General features: G+C 46.0%; 1 protein-coding gene across 4 annotated transcripts in view; it reads left to right on the top strand.

Moving 5' to 3' along the window:
- The first annotated feature begins 470 nt into the window (after nt 1-470).
- The window catches only part of UACA (uveal autoantigen with coiled-coil domains and ankyrin repeats), a 54,523-nt gene continuing 39,977 nt past the window's right edge, over nt 471-15,016 (top strand). For 2 of the 4 annotated variants that reach the window (XM_088657375.1, XM_035130514.3), the window contains exon 1: nt 472-734. In XM_088657375.1, the coding sequence (XP_088513501.1) occupies nt 612-734 (123 nt within the window). In that variant the 5' untranslated portion in view covers nt 472-611. Of the gene's footprint in view, nt 735-6,651; nt 6,814-15,016 lie in introns of those variants that run through there. The other 2 variants (XM_035130515.3, XM_088657376.1) reach the window with 2 other exon arrangements.

The following is a 15,016-nucleotide window of genomic DNA, read 5'->3' as shown; positions in this document are numbered from 1 at the left end:
TCGATGGCTACTAGCCGAAATGGATCTGCTCTGCTTCTACAATGGAGGCTTCTGAATACCAGTTCCTGGAAGCCACAGGAGGGGAGATGGCTCTTGCATTCAAATCCTGCTTGTGGGTTTTCCTCAGGCATCTCTGAGAACTGGGACTAGATGGGCCATGGGCCTGACAGCAGGCTCTTCTTAGTTTCTTAGTCTCTTAGCTTGAGGAAGGTTGGGCATGGGGCAGGTTCTCTCCGGCAGCTCCTAAGCCTTCCTTGCTAGTGTTCGTTCCAATCTCTTGCTCCAAAGTTAGCTGTTTCTGCTATGTGTTTGAGAGAGTGCCTTGTTTTTTCAGGGCTGTTCCATTGTCCCAGCCCTTTCCTTCCTTTCCCCCTCATAGCAATCTGATTTTCAGCTTCCTGCCTCCACCGGGGCTGTTTTCTTTTCACCTTATCCATATCCTTTGCCGTTGCGACACATCAAATGGTCCACTGCTTTTTGCTCGACCTCTTCTCTCATGCTCGGTGTTGGAGCAGCTTCCTGCACCATTTGCCTCTGCAATACCCGCAAAGCTTGCATGCCCGAGAAGCCCGCCTCTTGTCCCCTCTTGCTCTGTTGGCTGATTGGAGCCAATGATCCGGCGGACCAAGCTGCAGCGGAGGACCGAAGGCACCGTCTTGTCCGTCCCAGGGCTCTGCATCGCCCATCCTTTCCTCCTCCACGTCCGCCAGAGTTCAAAGATGGCCTCTTTCTGGGTGAGGCTGCTATTCTTTGTTCGCTGTGCCTTTATGCCAGGGGATGGGGGACAGGACGGGGAAGTGGAAGGAGATAGGAGTCAGAGCTCTCTCTTTGTCTTGACTTTGTTTTCTGGAGGGGCTCAACTGGGAGTGAAGGGTGGGGGTTGGCCAAGAATGTCTATCCTGTTGTGACTTTTTAAATAAAATCCTCCTTTCCCCCCCTCACTGTGACTGTTTTGTCTTGGAATCATAGAATTGTAGAGTTGGAAGGGATCCCAAGGATTGTCTAGTCCAAACCCCTGCACTGCAGGAATCACGACTAAAGAATTCCTGGTGGCTGGCCATCCAACCTTTGCTTAGAAATCTCCAATGAAGGAGCGTTTACACCTTCCGAGGTTGTCTGTTTCACTGTCAAACAGCTCTTACAATAGGCTGGGCTTGCTTTCATCATGTATTTCTACTTACAGTAAATCTTAGATCTGGGGTGGGGAACCTTTGGTCCTCCAGATGTTGCAGGACTCTGAAGCCCCTCCTTATCTTTGTCCATTGGCTGTGTTAGCTGGGCTGATGGAAACTGGACTCCAGCAACCTCTGGAGGGCCACGGGTTCTGCCCCTACCTGATTCAGATGCTGCATTGGGGAGGCCAGAAGGTGTCTTGAAGTCTGTGTTTAAACTGGCGGGCACCAGCTTGACAAAGGCTGTCCTGCGCTACTTAAGAGTGTGAGCCTCAATCTGACATTACTGCTAAAGTTCCCTTTCTGCTGGAGGAGATCAGCAAGGAATCTGTACAGTGGCCTCGTGCCACGACTGTGCAGGCCACTCCTAAAAGCCCAACGCAAAAGGTAAAGCCGAGTGTTGGCGGCAGAGCAAGAGAGGATGTGGCCTTAGTTAGTTGGATTCCAGTTCTGAAGCAAGGGTCAGTGCTGGCCATGAGGGTAGCATCCTATTGCACTGTATTTGGAATACTGTGTGCAGCTCTGGTTGCCTCGCCTCAAAAAGGATCTTGAAGAGTTGGGAAAAGTTCAGGAAAGGGCAACCAAAGTGATCAAGCGGAGGGAGCGACTGTCCTGTGAAGAAAGGTTGCAGCATTTCAGTGTAGAGAGAAAAGGCGAGTTAGAAATAATTGAAGTTTATAAAATTATGCATGGGATTGAATTAGAATATTCTAATTCATGGCATTTAGAAAGTGGATAGAGAAATGGTTTTCCTCCCGCTCTCATCTCACTAGAACTCGTGGACGTCCAGTGAAGCAGAATCAGCAAGCAGAATAATAGAACTGGAAGGTACGGTATCATCTAGTCCAACCTCCTGGAATGCAGGAATCTTTTGCGCAATATGGGGCTCGAATCCATGGCCCCGAGATCAACAGTCTCATGCTCTGTCGACTGAATGCTGGAAGATTCGGGATAGATAAATAGAAAGGACTTATTCACACAGTGCAGAGTTAAAATTATTAAACTTGCTCCCACAGGAGGCGCTGATGGTCAGCAATGGCTTTAAAAGAGGAATGGGCAGATTCATGTAGAGTATAAGGCTATCAGTGACTTCTAGCCATGATGGATCTGCTCTGCCTCCACAGTTGGAGGCAGCAGCGACAATTTTGAGTACCAGTTGCTGGAAACCGCAGGAAGTGGGGGGCTGCTTGCGGGTTTCTTTCAGTCGTTATAAATATGGCTTTGCCATACAGCAGCATATGCAAGGCTGCAAGCGGGGAGGTTCTCCTACTGCTAAAAGGTCATCTCCCCCACCTTAACTGGTGCTTTGGGGCTATAGCAGCAAAGACACTCACCGCTTTGACGCTGGAGATAGAGCTAGGTGCCCTCCACCTCCATCAGCCCCAGCCTCCTACAGCTATGCTGGGAGGGGCTGCTGGCAGTTGTAGTGCAGAATGCCTGGGGCGCCCCAGTTTGTGGAAGGGCAGTACTAGGGGACGGTTCCCTCCCTCCCAACTCTTTCTTCAGGTTCTCATTAACACTTGAACTGTGCAAGGATGGATTACTGGCTGAAGTGTGTTAAGATAAGCTGGATCAGTGTCCCTGTGACTAAACCTTGGCTTGCAAACTTCTTGTTGCTTATGACGGGCCAATTTGCTCCTAATTCGTCCTGGTTGGGGGGGGAGAGAGGGCGCGAGGCCAGGGTGAACATAGTTGTGCCTTCTCAATGTCCAAACTGTAAAAGCATTTCCTCTGGACTCTGGAATCTTTCCTTCCAAATGCCACTGCCTTTCTAACTTGAGCAGCGGTGCAGGCTGCTTTCCATCCCGTTTGAAGGCAGATTTCAGGCAACACGGGGGAAGGTTTTGACCCCAAAGGAGCATGCCTCGGATTGTTGCGGCTGTGTGTCACCCGGCAGGTTAAGTTTACAGCATGTCGTGCAATTGCCTTATTTGTATTGGGCGAGGGAAAACAAACGAGGCAGGAGACGGTAGAGCTGTCTGGTATGTTCTTGATGCGCCCCAAACTACAAATAGCCCACAGCGGCAGGGTTGGGGGGGGGAGGAGGAGGCATGGGGCATCTCAGCCACCAGCGTAGTGCTACTTTTAAAATGATAAATATCACGTCTGTAACCTCCTACAATTTTAGGTCACCCGCAAGCATGGCCTGAATTCCTAGCATGGGGGCAGGTATAAAATTAGAGGATTTATTTTCAGATTGTGGCCGCTCCATTGGGGGTCTTGAATGCGGGGCTTTTCAGAAAGCTACACTGTGATCAAGGTTGGCCCTTGGCGATTTTGTTGTCAAATCCTGAGAGGCTTGATGTGGCAATAAATCTGCAAAAAAGTGGGGGGCCTTTCCCCACTTTTCTCCCTGTCTGCAGCACTTTAAAATGGACAAACTGCATCTTGGCATGAATTGCGATTGTTTGAGTAGTTGAGAGTAGGAACCAATCGTTAGTCCCTGTCTTTGCAATGATCATATTGTTTCCTTTTTCCTTTCTTGCCTTTATGAATGGGTTGCCATACATACAAAATTTCCCGGACATAGCCAGAATACTGCAGTTGGAAGCAGTGTCCGGGCGGAAATTGCTAAAATGTCCAGGGAAATCCAGACGTATGGCAACCAATGTCAGAAGTCTAGATTTTGGAGATTTTCCTGGGAAATGGCTCAAAAACTTCTTTTTTGATATTTTGCAACGACAACAACAACAACAAAAGCTAAACAACTTTGGGCAATTTTTTTTTAAAGTTCAACAACTTTTGTGTTTGGAGTTTTACTTTCTGAAATAGGGGGAGATTAGGCTGAGAGGTGTTGACGAAGGTCACCCGGTTGAGAGCTTCATTGCCGAGTTGGGATTTCAACTCTGGTCTCCCAGGTCCTCGTCTAACATTCTAACCACTATATACCATACTGGTTTGAGCAAGAGGATTCTATGAGTGCTCCCTTGGTTTTTTGGGGCCAGGATTATCATGCATTATGCACCTCAAATAGCTGCTGGCTATTCCTGTGCTCAGAACAGGAACTGTTTGGTGGCACTGAGAGATCTCGGAACATTCAGAAGGTTTGCAGCAATGGCTTTGTAGCTTGTAAAGAACTCCAACCTCCCCCCATCTCAGCAGATTCTCTTGTCTCCTCCTTTTGCACAGACCTATGCTTGCAATCAGGGACGTGGGTGGTGCTGTGGTTTGAAATCCCCGCGACAGGGTGAGCGCCCGCTGCTTGGTCCCTGCTCCTCTCAACCTAGCAGTTCGAAAGCATGTCAAAGTGCAAGTAGATAAATAGGTGCCACTCTGGCGGGAAGGTAAACGGTGGCCGCATGACCCAGAAGCTGTAACCGCCGCAACCCCAGAGTTGTTGGCGGCTGGACCTAATAGTCAGGGGTCCCTTTACCTTTACCGTTATGCTTGCAATCACATGCTAGAATCATAGAATTGTAGAGTCAATGTGACCCCAGGGGGCCATCTAATTCAACCTGCTGCAGTGCAGGAATCACAGCTAAAGTATGAATGAGAACTGGCCCACCTGTGTACAGAGTCTTGCGGCAACTGAAGTGGATGCTCTCAAGGCAAAGCATCGTGAGGCTTAGACGCGACAGACGGGCCCTGATAAGTCAGTTATGATCTAAGCTGTTCCCTGGGGTCTTGTCTCATTTTCTTAATGGCTTCATATTTTAGATTTCAGCTCCATATGTGACTTTAATTATTCTGCCTCAGCCTTCCCTAAGCAGCCAGCATGACCAGATGGAGCAAGCCTGTTTTCTGCTTCTCCAGAGGCTAGGGAAGAAAATTCTGACTAAACATTAGGAAGAACCTCCTTGATGGTAATAACTGTTTGACAGTGGAATGGACCACCTCAGAAGGTGCATGACTCTTCTTCCTTGGAGGGTTTTAAACAGAGGTTGAATGCACATCTGTCAGGTTTTATTTAGCTGTGATTCCTGTATTGCAGGGTGTTATACTAACTAGATGACCCTTGGTCCTGTTAGCTAGGGATGATGGGAGTTGTAGTCACAAAACATCTGGAGGGCCGAGTTTGGGGATGCCTGAGATAGGCCATCCGATCTTGTGGAAATCATCATCTTCAGGAGGCAGACTCGCATGACATTTAACCCTTTGGAAAGAGAAGCTGCAGCTCGGCAAGGACGAAGCATTTGCTCTGCATGCAGACGGTCCCCATCATGCTGGAAGGCTGGGTTACATCAATGCAAATTTCAGCCAGCTGGCAGTCTTACCGCAATGGGTCCTATTGCAATCCAAGTAGGTTTATAGGGGACTGGATTGCAATCTTTCTACATCTTCTTTTCCCCCACATAAAACTTTTATTCCCACTGGGTACTCTGAAAAAAATCCCCCCCCGTTAAAAGCCTATTTTTGGGGTGGCGTGGGGTCAGGACCCAGCCACCCATCCTTTTAAGAGCATAAGAAAAGCTGCCTGGATCGGGCCAGTGGTCCATCTCGTCTAGTATCTTGTCCTCACAGTGGACAACCTGTGGGAAACCCTCAAGACCCCTCTCCCCCTCCTGTGGTTTCCGCAATCAGTATTTAGAAGCATTTCTGCTGCCAACTCTGGCAGCAGAGAACAGCTTCTCCAGCTAGTAGCCATTGATAGCTTTCTCCTCCATGAATTTGTCTAATTCTCTTTTAATGCCCTCTTGATTGGTGGCCACCCACTGCCACTTCTGGGACTGAGTTGCAGAGTTTAACCATGTGCTGTATGAATAACTCCTTCCTTTTAATTTTCCCTGAGCCTCATGGGCGTAGCCACAATTTGTAGGGGAGGGGCAGAACCTTAGATTTGTATTGATTTGTATTGATTGGGAGGGGCCAACTGTCCCCCTTGGCTATGCCCATCCTGGGCCTTGACCCATTGGCCCTTTCAGGACCCAGGAAAGCCCTCCCTGCAAGGATGGCCATGCAGGCCACACAACCAGGCCTGCTCAGCTTCAGCAAGGTTTGTGGGGTGTGTGTGTCTTTTTGGCAAATTTATTTATTATCATTTTATAATGTATATAAAACATACCCCCCAAAAAGATGAAAAACAAAACTATAAAATAGGTATGTAGAATGAGTTTGACATCGGGTTAAAATAGCAAAGTTCAAGAAAATATTGTCAACATTATCAGATCAAGAGTTTGCAACGTGAGTGTTCGATGCGCCATTGGAGCCTGGCTATTTCGTCCGCGCAATGGCAGGCGCGGAGGGCAGCCCAACCTGCCTCCCATCCGGGAGGCTGTAGCTGCCGGTCCTCCAGCGCAAAGCCCGCGCGGCCCTTTTTAAAGCTGCCCAGCCTCCCGCCCTCTTGCCCGCCCAGGGGGCGTGGCCCCACAGGCACCTGGTCGGCCCCGCCCCTCTCCCGACCCAGGTGTGGAGCCTTCGCTCGGGGAGCCGCTATGGCATGCGAAGGAGACCAAGGAAGTCCCGCCCTTCCCCCGCGGATCCGCCTCCCCAATGGCTGCAGCGGGGGCCTGGCCGTCTCCCATTGGCCGGGTGTGGGTGGAGGGGCGGGGCGAGGAAAGGGGCGCCGGCGCCGAGCGTCGTCCCGTCCCGAAGTCTGAGGGGCAGCGGCGGCGGTGGCGGCAGTACCATCATGAAGAGCCTCAAGTCCCGCCTGAGGAAGCAGGAAGTGTCGGTGGCGGGAGGCGGTGGCAGCCTCGGGGGGGTGAGTGGCTGGGAGGAGGGCCAGGGGAGGGGGGGCGCCGAGGGGGCGAGAGTGAGGGGCAGCCTCAGGCCAAGTGAGCGGGAGGGAGGGGGAGGGGCAGCCTCAGGCCAAGTGAGGGCGAGGGCAGAGGGATGGAAAGAGAAAGTGGGGAGAACAGGGGGGGCTCTGGCTTGCAGCTCCCTCCTTTCCAAAGGATACAGCGAGGGAGGTAGTTGGAGGGTCGTCTGGAGGAGGGAGGGAAATGGGGTAAAACGGAATGGGGGAGGGGCAATAGGAGCAGCAGGAAGGTCACGCTCTTCCTTGTTTTGACATATTGTTCTCAAAGCCCCCGCCCCCGCCCTCGCCCTCTTTTTTTTGTGGGGGAGGATGGAGATCCAAATCCCGAGGTAGGAAAGTTTTCGCCCTTAATCCAGTTGCCACAGATCTCTCCCTCCCTCCCTCCCTCCCTCCCTCCCTCCCTCCCTCCCTCCCTCTGTTGCATGGGTTGCACTTTCCTGGGCAACGTAAGCTCTGCATTTGTTGTCACACACACACAAATAAAAAGCTGAATGAGTTTGGCCCTCCTCCTGATGCTGGTGCTGGCAGAATTTACGTGCAGTTGAGAAGGCCTCCCCTGCATAGCGATCCTCTGCACTTGCTGAGCAAAGCTGAAATAGGAGCACCCAGGAAATGTTGTGTGAGAGCAAAAGAGATGGAAAGCTGTGTGCCATGTTTTTGAAAATAAGTTCATCTGGGAAACTGTTCAGCTGCTCTCGAAGTGAACTAAAAAGGCTTCTTGGTTGAACTGCTTCCCTTGAAAGCACCAAAGTGAGTTGTTGAACACTTTGTGCATTCAATTGAGTTTGACATGACTTCACAAAACATGAAGATTTATTGTATCTCACCCCAAAGTGTGTTGTTGACATCCAACTGTCTCAAGAGACAGTGGAGTGTGTCCCTGGGGGTGAAGTCAAAACTGTTGCAGTAGTGTGTATGGTTGGAAATAAGTTTCATTGCTTCTAGCCAGACATACTTACAACTATATAGATTTGGGACAGCAGCCATAAAATGATTACCGGTAATTATGCTTTCTTTGAATGTACATAGGAAAGGGCCCTGTTCACTTAAGTTGTTTATTGGTCCTCAAACTTTTTTCAGCAAACCACTTAAGAAACTTTTTTTTGTTCTGTAAAGCAAAGCGCATGTTTAACTAGTATTTTAATAACCATAGTATTGTCTTTTCTAATGTGATGAATGTACCTGTTCTTGTGAACAAAAGTTATTTGAAGTTGGGTTTGTCAGTTGCAACATTTTTCCTGCTTCTGTATTTAGACTTGAGGTGGAGTGATGAAAATCCCATATTGCACTAGTGCTGTTGTATGAAAATCATGGGCCATAACCTGTTCAATAATCTGGTCCCAGCTCTAAATGGTCTTGTCAGTCATCAAAAAAGAAGAAGAAGAAATCCAGTTGTTCCACAACTTCTCCCAGGACCACCTAAAGGGAGCTTGCAGTTCAGCAGTGGTCTGTGACCACTGTCTGAGAACCTCTGATGTGTTTGATCCACAGGCCTGAATCCATTTGTGTGCCTATTACTTCACATTAATGTCTGTGGGAAGTGAAGTGAGACAAACCTTGATGACTTCAGGGCTAGTGCTGGAATTTCACGGTGGAGTTGTGTACCTGTTAATGACTTTGGTTGTCATCACAATGACAAGACTCTGGGATTCTTGACAAGATACATGCTAAATTAGTCATCTTTAATTTGGCATGTCGGAAAACCATACTCTTGTTATCAGGAAGGGTGAATTCACCTCAGGGTGAATTCACATGGGAAGAGATTGAGGTCATGTGTTGTGTTGGGATCTGAGAGGAAGGCGCTGAATAATTTGTTTGAGGACTTTGTTGTTGTTGTTTTGCTTTGATTGCATGACAGGTTATAATTATTCCTTCATGCTCCATAACTGTGGAGTGCATCTCCCCCACCCTCCAGTATTTTTAATTTGCTGGTGGCTGTCACACACCTTTAGTGTGCTGTGTTTGGTGTCAGTCTCTCCTTCAGTAAAATCTTCTCAAATTGTTGGTAGCCTTTGACCAATCCCCAGAAAATGATGCTCCCATCCATCATTGGAACAGCTTGATGCTGAGCCTTTGGAGCTGCTCATGTCACAGGGGAACTTTGCAGCTCTGTTGCTTTCTTCCTGTGAGGCAGCACATAAGTCTAAACTCGGTTCTTTTTCCCTGGAATAGGGCAACCTCTCTCACAAACTTGACAAGGTGAATGCATTTCTCTTGCAAAAGATGTTGTCTGACCTGCAGGTATACGGCGGTATCTAACTTCAATAGAAAATAATATGTAATAATAATATGGAAATGAATGAAGGTGTGAAAATGGAACAATGTGTATTGCCTCTGTACTGAAGTGCGTTTATAATTAGAACATGCTTTTGCTTCTTGGTGTTATGGATTGTTAATACAGTATATGGGAGAAAAAGTGGTATTGGGAACCTTAACATTGGGCTGACTGTGATTGTGAAAGCAACAGTAGAGCTGAGCAAGCTACCCCCCCCCAAACATGTTTTTTAGATTAAGACTTATGTTTTATATGTATATGTTTAACTTATACATGCTAAGTTAAAATGAGGTATAAAACATATCAACCTCTATACTGAGGCAGAACCTTAAATGTTCATCAGATTATGGTCAGAGTAAAATAAAGCCACGTGCACCCTTGACCAAATCCCTTTAGGAAAGGTTATGGATGGCTTTTGGCAAGCTGTTGAAATTTGTGACTTTTAGAGTGACTCAATAAATATGCTGGAGGGAGGAACTTTCTAACCTGCTCAGGGACCCTTAGGGTGAAGAGTGGATAATAAATTAAAAGAACTTGTGTACAGTACACACAAACTCGTTCTTTAGAGGGAGCTCATTTTTAAAAGATTTTGCCAGACTTATTTTTTGCTATGGAACCTGTTGTTCAAGGCTGGTTTGACACATTCATACCCACTGAACCATAGCTAGAGTATACTCCAAATGGGTGGAATCTCCTTTGCCCATTATTAGCTTACCTGACCACATACATCAGTCATTAGTGATGTATCAGCTGTTTGGAAGAACAAATTCTTATTTACAAAAACTCATTTGCTTTGTTGTCTGGAAATTATTGCTGTTTGCCAAAGGTATCCAGACCAATGCAAGCCAATACTGTAGACATATAACATGTACCATGAAATTAGACATTGTCTCAGCATTATTTTCTTCAAACTTATCTCCTGTTTTGATTCAAATGTCGAAAATATGAGCGCATAAGGAGGGTTTTCCTTGAGATGTTTGTGGCACATTTTTTGTGTGTCTGCATGTTTTGCACATGAAATAGTACTAGGGTTGTGCCCATTGTATGTTTGTGAGAACACACATTTTGGATGTGTAAAGTGAGAAGATGAGGTGTGTAGGAACTCTTGCTCTCATCAGCCTACTTTTGAATTTGGAATAGGCTGCAAACCAAGGAATCAAGTTGGATTGCTACACCTATTTTGGTTAGAATGAATCCCCTCAAAAGGAAGGCGGACAGGGAAAGATTCAGAACTGTCATAAACTATATAAATGGTTGTAACTCTTTTTTATGAGGGCTAATGATGTTGAGATTCATGCAGGCAGAACTCAGAGCTTTGCCCATTGAGAGGAATGCTAAAAATCTGCATATACTCAGGATAGTGAAAGATGATGATGTTTTGTGTGTTTAGGCTAGAAATGAGGAACACAGAGAACAAATTTGAGGAGGACAGTTTCCTCCTAGAATATGCCACCAACTCAGAGAGAAATGTAGCCTCTTCATCGCAATCGGACTTGGCAATATCTGTCTGCACACTGAAGTTAGTCTTTCTGTCAGTTGCTGAACTTTGCTCCTAAGGTAGATCTTCTTTCTGGGCAGTTTTTTTTTATAAAATCACAACTGGATTTTGCCCCATGAATTGTATCTTGTGGAAAAGTACTTTTTGAGACCCATGACTCCACCCGTCTTACACAGCAGCAGAAGCAAGGAGGGGCTCTTGCTGTGTGAGTTTTCCATTTCATTGATCAGACTTTGGCTATTGCATGCTGCAATTTCTGCTGTGCCTGGATTAATTGCTGGTCATAAACTTGCACCACTCATTAATTAGCAACGTTGAGGCAATCCGAGGTCATCCTGTGTCTGTAGTCATAGAAAGCCAGGCCCAGTGTGTAACTATAGGAATGCTGTTATTACCTCCTCTTTTTGAAACAAAGATTCCCACGCTGATGTTTCTGTACTCCTTTAATTTAAAAGCAGCCTTCACATTTGCTGGCATGCTTGCTCCATGACAATATAAATACTGTACAGTATAATGTAGCTGAGAAATGGGCAGTTTAGGTTTGGTTTGCCAGATTTACTATTTGTCTGCTACAACCGCAAGATCCACCAACCAGAGCTGGGTGCAAAAGATGGTTGGAAGAAAAGAACAGAGTGCCTCCAAGCATAGAAATTTCTTTTCAGGACCCGACTTTCACACACACAAAATGCTGCTCCTAATTCACTTTCTTCATTTTGGCAGCCTAATTTGGGTGGAAAAGGTCCTTTTGTTGTTGCTACTGGGAGTCAGCAACCCATGTTGATCTATTGCGAGTCTCCCAAGAGATCTACCAGTAGATCCAAATCTGCCTTCTACTCACCCTTGATGTAATTTATTAAGTTTACAGTACATGCTGATCACAGCTCTGTTCTTAAATTTCCCCAGGTATTTCCCCGGATCAGTTGGGGGTGGGAGTGGTGTGGAGGCTGTGGAGTTGAATTGGGGCACAGGGTTATCAGCACATTCAGTGGGCAGCTTCTTTCCTTTGTTCAGATTTTGCATTCAGCAAACAGCTTTGTGGAGAGTCTGCTGACCCTTAATGTGATCAGATGAAAGGGAAAGGTGGCCCTTTTCTTGAGAGCAAACAGAATGCTGAGCATCTGATATTGACTATGCTGACAGCATTAGCTTTCCTGCAAACTTTTACATAGGTTTGCACCTTGGTTGCCATCCTGGTTTATAACTTCTTGGAAGGGAGTAGTAGTTAAGGTGGTCATGCTGTAGGAGGAATTGCTTACTTCAAGGGCCAGAAACCCCATGCAATTACCACACTCTTTGTAACACTGTTGTTGTTCTTTGTAACATCTGGTATTGTTTTTATTTTATTTTCTTAAAACAAGCCTCAGCAAAGTGTTTATTTTTTGTTGTTTTGCTTCTGTGCCATAAGCCACTTCAGTGTGATAGCAATATTTTTCAAAAAATAAATGTATGCTGATTCTTGCTTTAAATAAGATGGCATTGGAGGACTACCAATTCCCTATGAAATTGGAAACTTACCATACAATTTCATAGGAAGGGACATTACTATATCACATCAATCCTAGGAGAACTTGTGGCCCCATTTGCATCACAGATGGGAGCAGCTGTACACTTTCTAGCTGCTCCGAGCTATTTTTACCTGTAGGAGAAATAAACCATATGTGTCAGATAGATGTTGGACCACCTAGAATTTGGTGGAATGTGGATTTCAGAGAGGGACCATGTTCTAGTGTGCAACTCAGTTAGGAGTTTCAGGTCAAATAAGCTAGCTGTGGAATGCAGACCACTGCACCCCCTTCCCCCAGTTCCTCCAGCATTCCCTACTCTGCACTGCTCATGGGAATATGGATTTTATGCGGATATGTGTGGGGTCTTGATTGCTGTTGGCTGGATCAATGATAATCTGTGCCAAATTACACAGCTATTACTTTACTAACAAGTGATAGTGGACATAACCCTCCTTGTTCCAAACTCAGGAGTCTTAACCCAACTGAAGGCAGATCAGTGGCCGCTTCTCTGCAGAGTCCAGCGATTGCAGCCGAAGAGAATGTTGGATCTTCAGCTTTGCTTAAAAGAACTGAGGAGATCTGCCGATGAACGAAATCATTATGGCCAAGTTGTAGATTTCTTCTTGGAGTCTCAACAGAGTGTTGCAACGGCATGTTCCCATGCTTCAGAATTACTTCAGCCTGCTCTATTGCTCAGAAGCATACTTTACTGAACTGTTTACTGATGTGTGTTTGTGTGTTTTTCATACCGGTATATAGGGAGTGGATGTTTATGCAACTTCATCTGAGAAGAAAAATGTGTGCCTTGAATGAAATGCTATTAGTGGTTAAATGTGTCGAGACTTGCCTGTATTAATTACAGGGTGGAGGGTTAATCTAAAACCTGCTGTTCTACAGTTCTAGAGTACACTGTCAAGTCATTGCTCTTCTAGCAGGGGAGGGGCCAGTGCTGCTCACTGGTGGAGCAGAATCTGCTTTGCATAGGGAAAGTACCAGGTTCAACCTCCCAACATCATAGCAGCCTGATGCCCTCCACATGTTTTGGAATAGGACTCCCGTATTCATGATGGCTGGGGAGTTGTAATCCAAAACTCCTGGAGGGCACCAGATTAAGGAATGCTGATCCACAGTGAAAAACAGCCTTAGGTAGCAGAGTTGGCAATGACTTTCCTCCACTTGAGAACCCTGCTAGCCAGAGAAGATGATGCAGGCTTGACTTCCTGTAAGGCAGTTTTGTACGCTCAGTGGATAGCTGCAGGCTTAGGCCTGTGATTCTTTGGCCTGCGCTTGCACCACATTCAGTTTACCTGACTATTGCATTCATTGCAATAATAATAATAATAATAATAATAATAATAATAATAATAATAAGTAATAAATTGCATCTATAGCCCACCTTTTTCCTCCAAGGAGCTCAAGGTGACATACATAGTTCTTTCTCCAAGTCCTCTCTTTCAGCTGTGGCTGAAATGTACACAGTTAATTTCAGTGCTGTCAATGGAAGTAAAATGACAAAAAACAATGCAAGGAATAATGCAATTTAAGTAATGTTTGTGGGTTTAAAAGACAGCCCTAGCAAAAATGACTTCTATTTGCTTGCATGATTTTCAGTCCTGACCTCTTGCCAACATGCACATTGTGGGTATTCTCTAACTTTCCTACTCTTGAGTGAGGCTCTTAGGTCGGATTGCTTGTATTATTATTCCAGCCTGTGCAAATCACAGGCACCTCCAAATCTGTCAGCTAAGCTCTGCTGGTTTCCCTTTGAAAGGGATATTTCCATTTCATAATCGGAAATGAAGCACTTGTGCCAGTGTGAGTGATGGCATGTAAACATCAGCTGGATTTAATTTTGTTTGTCCCTCAGACTGTGTGTAAGATTGGGTGTGTGCGCGCCTGTATATGGAGGTGGTAGTGGGGTCCTGTTTCTTTGCAAACTAAACATAAGCTTCAAACTCCTTTTTCTTGCGGGAAGAGTAGAAGTGTGTGAAAGTGCTTCCTCCTGTTGCTTGTGGGTGTTTGCCTGGAATTTATTCTACCCTCGAGAAGCCATCTCATGACTGATGGCAGATTGTCCTTATTCATTAAGGTTGCACAAGACTTATTCCTTCCACCCCACTTTGGTGAAGACACTGACATTTGCAAAACACACACTTTATGAGCTGGGCAATTAAACCGAGAAAGCTGCCAGCTAATTGAGAATGAGCAGGCTGTCCCTCCCACATGTAACAGGAAGGTCAGTATCTTCCTGTGATGTTTTAATCTTTCTGGAATGCTCTCCTCCTTTGGCTAAATCGTGAGTTCGGGTGAATGCAGCTTTAACGATAGGAAAAAACCAGTTCCCCAAATATTTTTCCAAGGGGACCTGTCTATGCTGAGTTTGAAGAAACTTCATGGGAGAGTTTTAGTTCATTCTCAGGATCTGATGCCTATTTTTCCAGATTTGTAAGCAAATTTTTTTCAAGGCCAATTGGCTTGTGACCCTTCCATTTCCTCCCCACCCCTCCTTCCATGTCCACTTGTAAAGATTTACTCATTTGCTTAAGCCATTCTGGATTTATCTGCCCTGCAAACACTTTGGTGTGGTGTAGTTCAGGCTTTGCCAAGCTGGTGCCCCCCAGATCTTTTGTAACCACAATTCTCACCAGCTGTTGTACAAAACATCTGGAGGGAGCCAGCTTCACGAAGGCTGGTATAGCTTGTTCATCCCTCATCTCCACTTTTGGCACAGTCTAGGACTATATGGGTTGTATTCAGGTCCTAACCTAAGTTACCGGTATTAACTTCAGAGAGTCTAGTCTGAATAGAGCTAGCATGGAATATCACAGTATCTGTTTATCTGTCATTGATGCTGACATATTGAGTTTG

The sequence above is a fragment of the Zootoca vivipara genome, chromosome 13 (assembly GCF_965207765.1).
Source record: "Zootoca vivipara chromosome 13, rZooViv2.hap1.1, whole genome shotgun sequence".
Classification (NCBI taxonomy): domain Eukaryota; kingdom Metazoa; phylum Chordata; class Lepidosauria; order Squamata; family Lacertidae; genus Zootoca; species Zootoca vivipara.
This window is presented reverse-complemented; position numbering and strand designations above follow the sequence as displayed.